This window comes from Marmota flaviventris, chromosome 5 (genome assembly GCF_047511675.1).
Source record: "Marmota flaviventris isolate mMarFla1 chromosome 5, mMarFla1.hap1, whole genome shotgun sequence".
NCBI classification, from domain to species: domain Eukaryota; kingdom Metazoa; phylum Chordata; class Mammalia; order Rodentia; family Sciuridae; genus Marmota; species Marmota flaviventris.
Genome location: NC_092502.1, coordinates 8429506 through 8442943, shown reverse-complemented (window position 1 = coordinate 8442943; position 13438 = coordinate 8429506). Strand labels below are relative to the sequence as shown.

The following is a 13438-nucleotide window of genomic DNA, read 5'->3' as shown; positions in this document are numbered from 1 at the left end:
GCCAGGTGGCAGAGAAACACTGCCACTTATATTAAGTGACCGTGTCCCCAGGGTGTTCCATTCATGAATAGCTCGGTGGCAGGAAGGCCAGACTGTGTTTCAAGTTCGAGGATCTCACAGAGCTCTAAGCCACTGCTGCTCTTGGGACAAAATCTTGCCCTCAGCTCTGATCTCTTTCCTGTTGAATGACAGTGAGTAGTTCCTCTGGGCTGGGGGGTGGGGGGCAGAAGGGTGGGGAGAGGACGGAAACGGAAGGACCTCTCGACAAACACACAATTAAAAAGAGAAATTATATGTATCTGGAGTTTCCATGTCTGAGAATCAGGCCTTTCAGTAAAATGAAGATAATAATAACATCTACCAAACAGGGCTGTTGTGAGGACGGCAGGAGCCAGTCCATGTCACGAGGTGAGAATGGCCTCCACGAGGGACATGCTCTGGAAGCACCCACTGCCCGGTTAAGGGGAGCACAGAGTGACGCTATGGGCTTATATTTTTCCTAAATACTTTTGGGTCTTTTTCATTGTAGAGACACACTCTCTTTTAAAAAATCTGGAAATGCAGCAAAAAAAAAAAAAAAAAAAAATCCCAGTATTGCTGAAGTGAGGGGCAGAGGTGATGGTGAGGTGCTGTTTCCCTGACTTCTGCAGGCCGCGCCTCTGGAGCTGAGAAGAAGCCAGCTTGGGTTTGGAGTTAGACTTGCCTGCAGTCAAAGGCACACTGTATCCCTTAGTTGGTACATGACCTTGGGCAGACAGTGAAATGAGTAAATCTTTATTGGGGAATGGGACGATTAATTGTTAAGTCTTGTGACTTTCTGGATCTGGGGTGGAATCAATACTGTTCTCCCCAGCACTTTAAATTCTGTCTCCCACCCCAGGGTCCAGCATCTGTTGCAACTATGAAAACAGACCAGCCCTTCCAACTCCAGGTTCCTTCCAAAGTCACAGGGGGAAGCACCTTCTGGTGAGTGGCCCCTGCATGCTCAGACATGACCTGAATTTATTTATAGAGCATCTCGCTGGGCCAGGGGCTCTGCCTGGTGCTGGACACAGTGCTATACATACAGGACAAACCCAGCCCCTCCCTCAGTCAGGGGTCCAAGCTGGAAGGGGGTCCCTGAGGATGGAAGGCTCTGGGCAGCTGGGTCCCAACCCATCCACCTTCCTTGGTGAAGTCAAGGAAGTCTGTCTGATCCGCAGCCACCTCTGTGGGGAAGCAGAGTGACAGAAAGAAGAGGCTGAGGCAGGGAGGGAGGAGAGGTGAGAGGACCCCCCAGAGCCCCAAAGCAATCTCCAGGAGGCAGCAAGGTCCTTTGTGAAAGCGCTTTGCCCCTCTGTAAAGCTTAAAGCTCACAGCTCACACAGCACCAAGTTCAAGATGCATGCCCTCCTTCCTTCCTGTTGTTGGTACTGGGGGTTGAACTCAGGGGAGCATGGCCTCCTCTGTGGAGCTACCCACCTACCCAAGGTGCAGCTCTGTTAGCAAGGCTGGGAGCTTCCTACCTGTGTGGCTCAAGCCCGGGACCCAGCTCCAAGCCCCAACGCCTCCTTCAGAAGTAACTAACAAAATTTGGAATAATTGCTTCTAATTGTCTTTATTCTCCAGGTAGAACAACCTCTGCTCTCTCCCACCTGGCAAGGGGTGGAGCTGGAGCAATTGGAAGAGATTGTATTTTCCTTAATTAGAAAATATAATTATGTCCATTAAGTAGCTCCCTAGACTTCCTTTTTCTTCCTCCCTCATGCCCAGTTGGCTGCATCTTGAAGCTAAAAAAATGCAGAGGCCACCAAACAAAATAGATTTGAGAGTCCTGCCCAAATCTTTGGCCATCCGTAAATATCGGTAAACCCCTTTCTCCTTTGCACCCTATTTAATTAGTGAGCCAATCTCAGACCCAACGCCCCATCTGTCAAGTTGAGGGAACTGGAAATAGTAGATGCTTCTTGCCCACCAGCTAGTCCAGCTGTGGCCCCTCTCATCTCTTCAGCCACTTCTGCCCCGGGCAGAATACACGCATTTAAAATCAGTCCAACCCTGATTCACATCTTTGTCAGGAATTTACTAATTGTGAGAAATCTAATCAAGCTTTAAGCTAAAATATTCTCCTTTGCAAAGAGGAAGAACAGCCCCTGCAGCCCAGGGCTAATTTAGGAAAAAGAAAGAAGGGAACTGACAGTTACTAGACCTTGATGCAAATGTCATTTGGGGCTGAGGGTGTAACTCAGTGGTAGAGAACACACTTAGCATGCACAAGACCCTGGATTCAATTCCAGCGCTAAAACAAATAGACCCCGCAAAAGCCCTCTTCTCAGTCCAGACCAATGTGGGGGATGGAACAGAGATTTGTGCATAACAGCTCTCCTAGGTGCCAGCCTGCATGACCTCACTGGTTCCCCAGGCTGCAGCCACCCAGTTATCTGGAGCCACCTCTTCCAGGATCTTTCTCTGAAGACAAATCAGAGCTGGATTCCTGCTTGTGAGAACTACCCTGCAGTGCAGGCAGGGGCTGGGAAGACGTCGGGAAGGTGCGCCCAGGTTCTGGAAGATGGCGAGTTCTGCCTCCAGTGTATCTGAACTTTTTCTTCTTCCCTTAATGCCTGCCCTTCAGTAGAAAGAGCTAAGGGAGTTTCCTTCTCAAGAGATCACTAGCTGTTCCCATTTTAGAGGCCTAAGGAACTCGAAGTTTCAGGCCTCAACCCACCCAACATCTGATCAGTGGGACCTAAATGCACACTGTGAGAAAGACTTATTGAAAAGAGAGGTTATAAAAAAAAGATAATGACTTATAAAATAATAACCAACATCTACCAAATGCTTAGCGTGCCCATATCACAGATAAGAAAACTGTGGTGCAGAGAGATGGAGTGATTTATCCAGAGACCACAGGAAATGAACAGCTGAGCCCTGTTTAAAGCCAGTGCGACTCTTTAAGGCTGGAGGCAAAGCAGTACATTTGTATGTTTCCTGTATGGCTTCTCACTGGTCACCCTGGGGGCTGAGCATTAGTGTGCTCATTTGCTGAAAGGGAAAGCTGAGGGCAATGGCCGCAAGCAGGGTGGGGGCATGGGGCTTGGGGTCTTGGGGGGGGGTTGTTTGTGTTTGCAGGGAGGTGGTGGATGTGCCACTGAGCTACACACCTTGCCCTTTCTGTTTCTTATTTTGAGACAGGGTTTTGCTAAATTGCTCATACTGGCCTTGAACTCTCCATCCTCCTGCCTCAGCCTCCCAGTAGCTGGGATTACAGACCTGGGGGTCTGGGATTACAAATCTGCAGAAGGCGCAGAACCAAAGGTGGGTTACCCCCTTTGGTAACCCACACCTGCTGTGGCAGGAGCATTTGGAAGTCTAAAGACTGGCCATTCCCTGTGCAGGCCCAGGACCTGCAGTGAGTGCAGCTTCTGTGGCCCTCACCTGGCCTCCCCTGGCCCTCCCCCAGTGCAACCGGAGGAGGGGGGCTTCTTGCAGAGGCGCAGCCCTGGCTTCAGGCTCCACCTGCAGTGACCTCAGGCCAGCCTCTCCCGCCTTCCCCTTAACCTCTATCCGCTGTGAAATGGGGAGCTGGAGCTCAGGGTTCAGGAGGTCTTCAGGAACCTGTGAAGGGGCATGGCTAGCCCTGAGCGTCCAGAATCTAACAAGCATGGGGACTGTCCCCCAAGAACCACAGCTGTGACCCTGAGTGACCTAAGTATTTCCCTGCTGTGTCACTCTGAAGGGATTTCAGGGAATATGCCCATCCCACTGACGGTTGGTCTTCCCCATTCCTTCTTCACCCCGCACAGGTAAGAAAAATGAGCTCAGAGAGGAGTAGCCTTTTGCCTGAGGTCACACAGCGAATGTCTGGGGGGGTGGAGAGCCGTGTTGTGGAATTCCTGGCGGACGTTGGCGCCCGCTTGTCTGCCCGCTTCTGATACCCGGGTTCGGGAGAATAGGCCGCTAACAAGCGGCCCATTAGAAGGAATTGTCACTCCTCTGGGAGCGAGGTTGTCCCATTAGGGCGAATTGTCATTCCTCCTGGAGTGAGGTTGTCCCGGCTCCGCGCCGGCTGAGTGCCGGGGCCGAGAGCAATTAACGCGGCTCCGGCGCGGGCAGCCGCCTCTGCCCGGGGCAGCGGGGGCGGGGCGCCCGGCGCGGCTGGAGCCGGTCACCCGGCGCAGCCCCTTCCCCCGGAGCCCGCCTTTCATCTCCCCGCTCCTGGCGCCTGCCCGCAGCCCTGGCCCGTCTACAGCCCCTTCGCTGCCCCTCCCCCTCCTCCTAGCCTCGGGGATCCAGCGACCAGTCCTCGGGGTTACTTGCGCTGCCGTCTACGCGCCGCGCTCCACGATTTGCAAGGAGGGTCTTCCCACTGTGACTCGGAGCGCGCGTGCGCGGCTGCTCAGCCAACGAGCCCGGTCGGTGCGAAACGCCCCGCGGAGCGAGGGAAGGTGGGGGTCGGAAAATCCGCGCGCCGAGGCCCCGGGGGATTAGCGGGTCTCCCACCTCCTACCTGGGTGACCCCGGGCGGCGCTCTTAGCACTTCCTAGTCCAAGGCTTTTCATCTGTAAAATGTGTGTGGGGAGGGGGGTTGGTGGGGACGACCCCGGCCCTTAGGGGTGTGTTGGAAGCAAGAAATGAGATCCTAGGCCGATCTAGGTACTTAAGCATCCGGCAGAGTTGACGCTCCGGGGTAGCTGAGTTCTGATGGGACCCCCCGCTTTTCTGCTTTCAGAAAAGCTATGGAAACCTCCCCGGAAACCAGCATGTACTGAGTCCCTCCTAAGTGTCAAGGCCAGCCTCCGCTGAGAGGCTCAATTCTCAGCCCTGGAGGTTTTACAAAGAACCCACCTTAAGGTTGTGAAGGCAGTCGATACATCTTATTTTGGGATATCTGGAGAGAAAGCGTTCGATAAATCATTAATGCTTTTTATATACAGTAATGCAATAATGCTCTTTTAAAATCGATCCCCTACACCTCCTAGTTACTTTATATAGTCTATTGAATTTAATTACCACAAGAGCCATCCCAGGTAGGTATGATTATCTCTCATCTAAGAGAATTAAAAAAAAAAAAAAAAGTTGGCTGAGGGAGGCAAAGTAGCGTGCCCAAGGTCACGCGCCCTGGAAGAGGTAAATAAGATGTTGAGGGTCCAGTCAGCCTGGGAGCACAGGCACAGGTGGGGCTTTCCATAAAGGGCTAGATTTGGGTCGAGATACCAGCCTTCTCCCGGAAGAAGCAAGACCCTTTCCCAAATTGTCTCGCCCCAGCTGAGAGTTAGGGGGCCACCTGGAGCATCGGGGAGCCATGGCTGCCTCTCTGGCCATCTCTCCTATTTGTGGCCACAATTTAGCACTCTGGTTTTCAACAGCAGTTACTCTTTTTATCTGTACTGTTCTTCTATTTCTGACTTTAGAATTTTTGTTTTCCACCTGGATATCAGGACCCCAGAGGAGTGAGGGGGAAACCTGACTTTTCCTTTCCCAGATTAGTTTATTAAAATAAAGGTGCTCCAATGTAATTCTCTCTTTTCCCCCTAACTTCCCAGGAATAAGCCTGTCTGCACTTAAGCTGACAAATACTAATGATGTGTTTTCAAGAACAATGATAAAACATTGGCTGGGTTCAGCCCAACTGAAAGTTGAACACTTTTGTACACTTTGGTAGCTGAGGGCTAAACGAATTTCAGATTTGCTTCCAAAATATATAGCCCGCACCTTGCCACATGCATCTAGAAGGCACAGAACTTAATCTGGATTTACCTGTATTGTATTTGAGATGCATATCAAGCCAACCATCATCAGGTATGACTCAAGGGGAAAAATGCATACATCTCAAGATAGCTTTCATAGTTTTTTTTTTTTTTTTACTTTCTGTGAGCTTTCAGTTTGTAAACATTTTAAAAAATGCCTGTTTTTTTTGTGATGGGAGATCGATCCAGAGATTTTCATAACACAGTGCTTAGAACTTGTTTACTTTCTAACTTTTTCAGGACCAAACAGAATTAACTGGTCAGTGAAAACTGTTTATCCTAAAGATTCAGATAATGCTTTTTTCGGGTTAACCCAGATCAGCGCAGTTTGGCTCCAGGGGAAGGTCTGCGATGAAGGAAACATTGCATCTGCGAGGTACTGAGGAAAGAGTTTAAGGATCTTTAGCTCTGGAGGTCAAGTTTCTAAGACTCTTGAGCTGGGAGATAGCCTCCAAGCCTTGATCATTTAAATAATTTTAAAACACTTCGCTTCCTTCCGACGCTCTAGGAACTGTTTAGGAAGAATCTGCCGTGTGAGAGGTCCTGAGCCGGCCACCTCCTGTTTACCTCGACACTCTCAGGAAAATCGTTCAGCTTAGGAAAGAGTAACTGCACCCTGCGAAGACTGTTTAGAATCGATATTTTCCGCCCGGCGGCCTTCAGAACAGCGGGGAGATGCGAGGCCTCTTCCTCTGTCAAAACTCACACTCCTCTTCCCGGCTCTGAGATGGCCACCACTGAGGCTCTGGGAGGCAGTCACTGAGGGTGTACCTTGGGATGGGGTAGGGACACTTATGCTTAAAAAAAAAAAAAAAAAAAAAATGTCAGATGCAATGAATAGAAATGTGCTTCCCCAAAATGCACCCAGGCCTGGAGTGTGCAAAGTGGAACCTGGTATCTCTGAGATTTGCCGGGGGGAGGGAAGACACTAAATATTATCGGTGGCTTTTCCTCCCTCCTCTCCACCCTCCAAGGCAAACACCAGCACCTAAACACACACTACAAACACAGATTCAAATAAACTCACGAACACACGTTTGCACTCAGTCTTGAGAAAAAAGATCGGACCCGGATCTCTCCCAGAGAGGAAATTCAGGGGCCAAGAAAACACGAACTTACACTTTCTAAAAGTACCCTGATTTTTGTGTAAGTGGAAAAGATAAATACTACTGGTTTAAATTCTCCATTATGAATGATTTAGGAGAGAGCGATTTCTGACCCTCCTTCGGGGTCCCTCCGACCCTTTTTTCTAGAGGAATGAGTTATAATAATAGTTATAATAATAGCTAATGACGAGATCCTTCTAAGCGCTATGGCTGTATTATTTTCTTTAGCAGGGATACGGCCTCATGCGTTTCTGGATTGACTGCCAGAGTTGTAAACTTAGACCAGTTTTGACGCATAGTGGGAACTTCATAAATGTCAGTTGCGGATTTTTGGAGTGTTCAGCTGTGTGGGGGTCGGGGGGAGGGAGTGGGATGTGCACTGAAGAGGGGTCAAAAGAGAGAAGAAATAGGGACTGGGCGAACTTCCTCTTTAAATAATCGGCCTTAATTACGTCTTGGACTTTTCAGATTTGGCGTGATTATAACCCTTAAGGGATAGCCTAATAACAACTCTGCTGACTGCTCCTGTAATTAACTCCTAATTTATTTCAAACAGGAAAAAAAAAAAAAGGACCCAGCCTCTTCGGGAAGAGCCAATCGGAGGCGAGCGCCCGTGGCGTCAGCGGCAGGGCGGGCGCGGATTGGCTGAGCCGCGTCTCCCACTTCCCCTTGGAGCCCAGCTCGGCTCCCAGCGCCCCTCCCGTCTTCCCCGCAAAAAGTTTGAGTAGCTGCCGCGGGGCTGCCAGCGGAGTTGCGCGCCGGGATCTACGTAGGGCAGGGAAGTCATGGCTTCTCCGTCCAAAGGCAACGACTTGTTCTCGTCCGATGAGGAGGGCCCGGCCATGGTGGCCGGGCCGGGCCCGGGGCCTGGGAGCGCCGAGGGGGGCGCCGAGGAGCGTCGCGTCAAGGTCTCCAGCCTGCCCTTCAGCGTGGAGGCGCTCATGTCGGACAAGAAGCCGCCCAAGGAGGCGTCCCCGCTGCCGGCCGAAAGCGCCTCGGCGGGGGCCACCCTGCGGCCGCTGCTGCTGCCGGGACATGGCTCCCGGGAAGCGCACAGTCCCGGGCCTTTGGTCAAGCCTTTCGAGACCGCCTCAGTCAAGTCGGAAAATTCGGAAGACGGAGGGTCGTGGATGCAGGAACCCGGCAGATACTCGCCGCCACCAAGTGAGTGCGCGCCGGGGTTGGAACTGGGGGAAGGCGGGTGCGTGGGATGCTGGAGGGGACTGGGGACAGGAATTTCAGACCAAGGGCAAGGAGACCCCTCTGCATGCATTGTGCTTCCAGAAAGCAAGCACAGAAATCCCCCCCCACACACCCCCGGTCCTTGCACAGGGGAGTTCAGCATGCCAACCGCATCCTAGACACTTCGTAATCTCAAGCTGTGCGTGTCTGGGCTCTCCTCCCTGTACATTGTTCCACTTGAGAGCCCACTGGCTCATCTTTGGAGAGTGAACCCCAGCTGGGTTTGCGAGGTCACCTTGTCGTCGGGTTTTGCAGCCCCCGCGCCCCGGCCAGCCCACTTAGCATATCTTTGTCCCACTATCCCCAGTCTCTCTGCCTGGGGAGTGAGGGGGTTCCACGTTGAATCAACACTTTGGTATGTGTCAGACAGAGTTGTCTTATCTCCTTTCAAAACGTACAGTCCTGTGAGGTGCGCCCCCATTTTAAAATGAGTCAACTGGAGTCTAAGCAGATATTGAGTGAAAATCGTCTTTCGTGAGACTTGCGGGTATCCAAGCCACATCCCACGAAAGGATGATGGAGACACTGATGGGGAAAGGAAAGGTGTCCCTGTGGTCGCCCAAGTCAGAGCCTCCTTGTCGAAGTTCTGCACTTCGATGGGAGCGGGCTGGGACCAAGAAACTGGAGGGCTTCCCTGGGCTCACAGTAGTAATTAACAGCATTCCAGCAGAGCTTGTGAGTAGATCAAAGATGCTGCTTACCTCACCCTATCTGGATCCTACCTAGAACCCCAAAGTGTAGGTAGAAGCTAGCAGCCTGTAGCTACCCCCTTTTCCAAATGTGCACATGGAAGCTTTAAGAGATCCTTCTCGTCCCAGATCACCAACAACCTCCCGAATTGAGCATGGGGATCTGGTATCCAAACCCTGCTCCTCTATTTGGTACCTAGGTTACCTTTAATCCCTCTCCCCAAAGACCAGGTCTGCTCCTACCTACACTTCCAGCGAGGCTGGAATACTTTCTCTTCCAGACTTAGTGTGTTTGGGGGCTGTGGAGTCTCTGCAATTTAAAGTCATTCTCTTCAGATTCTTTTAGTTCTCTCCCTTGGCTTTAGGATTTCTCTATTTCCTCTCACCACACCTCTACCCTACCTTCTGGGAAAGCGATAGAGAGTGGGGTCTGTGGAGGGACCTTCTCCATTTCCATGGGTCAGCCATCCAGACAGGAGACGCACAGTATTTTCTGAACCAAGACTAGGCTGTAATATTGCCGGCGTCAGTGACTGTCCCCTCTGGCAGTCTCTCTCCACTCTGTTGAAATTCTGAAAGACTCAAAGGGCATGGAGATTAAGGACCCAAAGAATTTAAACTGCAGTTGCACAGCAATTTTTGCTGTAGTATCTTATCTGATCTCCTTTGTAAGGCTGCGGTGGGCCTCTTGTTAACAGATGAGAACGTTTCAACAAAGTTCAGAAGATCAGCAATTGGGGCCTGACTGAAAAAGCCTGGGGACACTTAGTGATCACCTACTGAGTGGCAGGTGGGGCTTGGGCACTCTACCTTTTGACACTCCAAAAGACCCCGAGGATGATATTATTTGCCTATTTTATTGACAGTGAAACCAGAGGCTCAAAAACACTCAGAGACTTAATGTGCTTAACAAATTTTGAGTAACTGTATTCCTGGGCCTGGGGCAAGGCCTGCAGCATCTTAGAGATTCTGGCCTTAATTGGAATGCTACTCAGATGTCAGAAATCTCAGCATCCTTGCCCCATGAGGGCTTGGGAGGGCAGTTCCCCACTTGCCCCAAGGCGCTGTTTCCTGGCCCCGACAAGGCGACCTGTAGTCCAGTGAATGACCTTTCCACAGGAAGAGCTGGAGGGTCTCAGAAAAGATTTCAAATTTAAACCTGTGCCTGGTTGGACCAGGGTGGGCCAGGGAGCGCCTGGAGCAGAAGGGAGCCGCCCGCCTGGGCCTGGTTTTGTTATTTGGGGGAAGTAGGATAAATGCTGTTTTGCCTGGTATAATCGTATCTTTCCTCTGGCTGGTTTAAAATGGGGCGGGAGAAGGGGGGAGTGGTGCTTGGAGAGGGAGCCTCAGAACCTTATGGTTTTGATACACATGTGCCATCCCCATTACCGGATTTCACAATTAAATGCAGCCCACACAGCAGCTGGAGTGACCCCTCCCAGGCATTCAGATGGCTCAAAACCCCTGTGTTCAGCAACTGGGTGCACTGAATTTGTCCTCTGAACCACTCAGACACTGGGTCCTCCTGAGAGCCCAGCTAAGTTTGGGTAGGGAATTTTGTCTGTCTCCTGAGAGTCTTGACAGAAGTGTATTTAATGTGTAAATTCAGAAGGCTCCACACCTCATTCTCTGGCTTATTCAGGGATTAGCATATGCAAACGTCTATAGACTTATGAATATTTTATCCTTCTCCTGAATGTCTGTTCTTTGGTTACAGAACTTTCTACGTCCCCCCCCCCCCACCACCACCATCACCAGTAAACTGATGGTTAATCCTGTGACACTAGGAGAGACCCATCTCTTGTTGAAAATGGAGGCCGGGTTGGGACTTGTGCTGTGTCACTCTCAAGTATGAAGTGTCAACTCTTTCATGGGCCACCAAAGTAACTAAACTAGAAATGTGACATTCTCCCTGGAGTACACTGGAGTTGCTACTTTGGCTACATTTAGAAAATTAGCATAGCTCATAAAAGCCAAGTGCAGAAAATTAATTGTTTAGCATTCTGTTCCTTAAGCTGTGTTCTCCTCCCCCTGCCCTTGAGGAAAATAAGCCTCAAGTTAGTAGGTGTCCTAGCATCCTAGGAAGTGCCAGCCTGAGACTTCCTATAATTGAATCCAGTTTAAGAGTCGAGTCTGGATGCTGTTGCCATACCTTTATTTTGCTTGTTATTCTCCACTTTTAAACTCTGGTGACAAACTAATCATTTACACATTTCCCTTAAACCATGGAACGGGTAGGGATGACTAAGATGTCATCATGTGCTCTCAATTCGGAGGCAGTGTGATTTCCCCAGACATGTACATTTATGGGTGAGCTAATTTTCTCCTCTTAGTAAAGTTTATATTACTGAAGCACCCAGCCAAGAAACTTATCCCACTTCCAGATCTGTAAAGTGATGTTCATGTTCGGGTTTTATAATCTGAAGACTGGATGGAATGACAGCCTGTGGTTGCTTATGGCATGAGGCTGCCCCCACATCCACAGATCCTATTAATTGACCACAGACCTTATCTGTGTGATTATCCTCCGGAATATGCTGATGCAGTCCAATGTTCCTGGGTCAGAGGGGACCAGGGAAGGGCTAACCCAGTGTCTGGGGCCCCTTTCAAGTATTTACTATTCATGGGAGTTTAGGATAAACATAAACTCAGCCCCCCCCCAATCCATTTTAAAGACAGAGAAATTAAACTCAGAAAGTTTTATTTCTCAGAAGTCAGATCCCTTGACTTAGGAGAGCGCTCTGTTTCTGTGAGTTCTATTTCCATTAGCCTCAGTGCTATTTGTTTTCCAAACAGGAAGTTCCACAACATCATTCAATTCCCCAACTGATTTTTAAAAATAATGTTAAAGGGGCTGGAGATATAGCTCAATTGGTAGAGTGCTTGCCTCCCATTCACAAGGCCCTGGGTTCAATCCCCAGCACCATAATAATAATAATAATAATAATAATAATAATAATAATGCAACTTATCAACTTGAAATTCTGTCCTTCCCTATCTGTCTCTCCCCTCCCCCCGGAAAAGAAACCCACATGGTTTTGACAGAAGTACCTTTTTAGGATAGCTCAAACAGTGGGTGTGTGGGAGAGACAGTCAGGGCGAGCACAGGGTTTTCTGTTAGGCCTGCTGGCCGACTTGGAGAGAAGACGCATTTGCTAATCCAGTACCCTCTCTGTCCTCTAGGACACATGAGCCCCACCACCTGCACCCTGAGGAAACACAAGACCAATCGGAAGCCTCGCACGCCCTTCACCACGTCCCAGCTCCTTGCGCTGGAGCGCAAGTTCCGCCAGAAACAGTACCTCTCCATCGCCGAGCGCGCGGAGTTCTCTAGCTCTCTGAACCTCACAGAGACCCAGGTCAAAATCTGGTTCCAGAACCGAAGGGCCAAGGCCAAAAGACTGCAGGAGGCAGAACTGGAAAAGCTGAAGATGGCAGCTAAACCTATGCTGCCCTCCGGCTTCAGTCTCCCTTTTCCCATCAACTCGCCCCTGCAAGCAGCGTCCCTGTACGGAGCCTCCTACCCTTTCCATAGACCTGTGCTTCCCATCCCGCCCGTCGGACTCTATGCCACGCCAGTGGGATACGGCATGTACCATCTATCCTAAGGCCTTAAGACCGGATCCAGAGACTCCAGGACGGATATTCGTTTAAAAGGGTTCCCCTCTCTCAAAGAAGGCGACCAACCCAGTCCTCCTGCAGCGGAAATTTCAGGCACCATCTGAAGAAGCCGCTGGGCCCACAGGGCCCCAAGTCATAGTTTGAATTTCTTCTTTAGGTGGGAGGCACCAACGTCCTGTTTACACGGTGTCATATCCTAAATGCCCCCTTCTCCTTTCACGAAAATTGGCTCTGGCAGTTTCTATGTATAAATATATATATATAATAAAATATAAGACATTTTTATACAGCAAAAGTAAAAATTCAAATTATTTTGAAAGGCAAAATTTATATACATATGCATTTTTCTATATATCACCTTAAAGAGACTATAAGTCTATTTGTTGTTTTCTTAAAGGGGGGAGACAGGTTATTTGCAAATTGGCGCAAATTTGGTAGTCTTGATAGGCTGAGTTGACTTCTGCTTATGGAAATCAAATACTAGAATTAGACAGGATGCATATAGGAAGTAGGTAATGGGAAGCTTCTGGCGAATTCAGGAGATAATATAACAGGTTTGCATTTTATGTGCATAAGAAGAAGCTTGTGAGGTGCTACCAGATTGGACTCTGTTTCCCTCCTGCATATTGTTGGCTTTATCATTCTTTTTCCTAAGCTTGAAAAAAGGGGGATGAGAGTAATCCTGAGACCACCCCAGGGCAAGGTAGAAAATAGAAATACTGCCTAACTTCTCTCAGTGCTGTGCTCTTTAACTCCATTTCGGGTCATCAGAGAGCAAAAAAATAAAGCATATCAGAAGAAATTGATTTCTATGGAATAACTAGGTACATCAACTCACACTTTGCAAAGATGATTTTTTTTTTGGGGGGGAGCATAAAAGTGTAGTAATTTTCTGCTTAAAAAAGCAAGTATCCTGTAACCATTACCTATGCTAAATATTCTTGAACAGTTAGTAGAACCAGGAAGGGAAAAGAAAATCATGCTTTCTCTGTGTGTGTACCTATTGTATGTGCTAAACTTATTAGGAAAAATTTACATACTTTTTAACATGTTG

The 13438-nt window shown here is 49.4% G+C and overlaps 1 protein-coding gene across 1 annotated transcript; it reads left to right on the top strand.

Moving 5' to 3' along the window:
• Positions 1 to 7617: 7617 nt before the first annotated feature.
• Msx2 (msh homeobox 2) lies at positions 7618 to 12371 on the top strand. The gene is made up of 2 exons (XM_027938765.2): positions 7618 to 7996; positions 11947 to 12371. Exons 1-2 carry the CDS (start codon positions 7618 to 7620, stop codon positions 12369 to 12371), a joined length of 804 nt encoding a protein of 267 aa, XP_027794566.1.
• The last annotated feature ends 1067 nt before the right edge of the window (positions 12372 to 13438 follow it).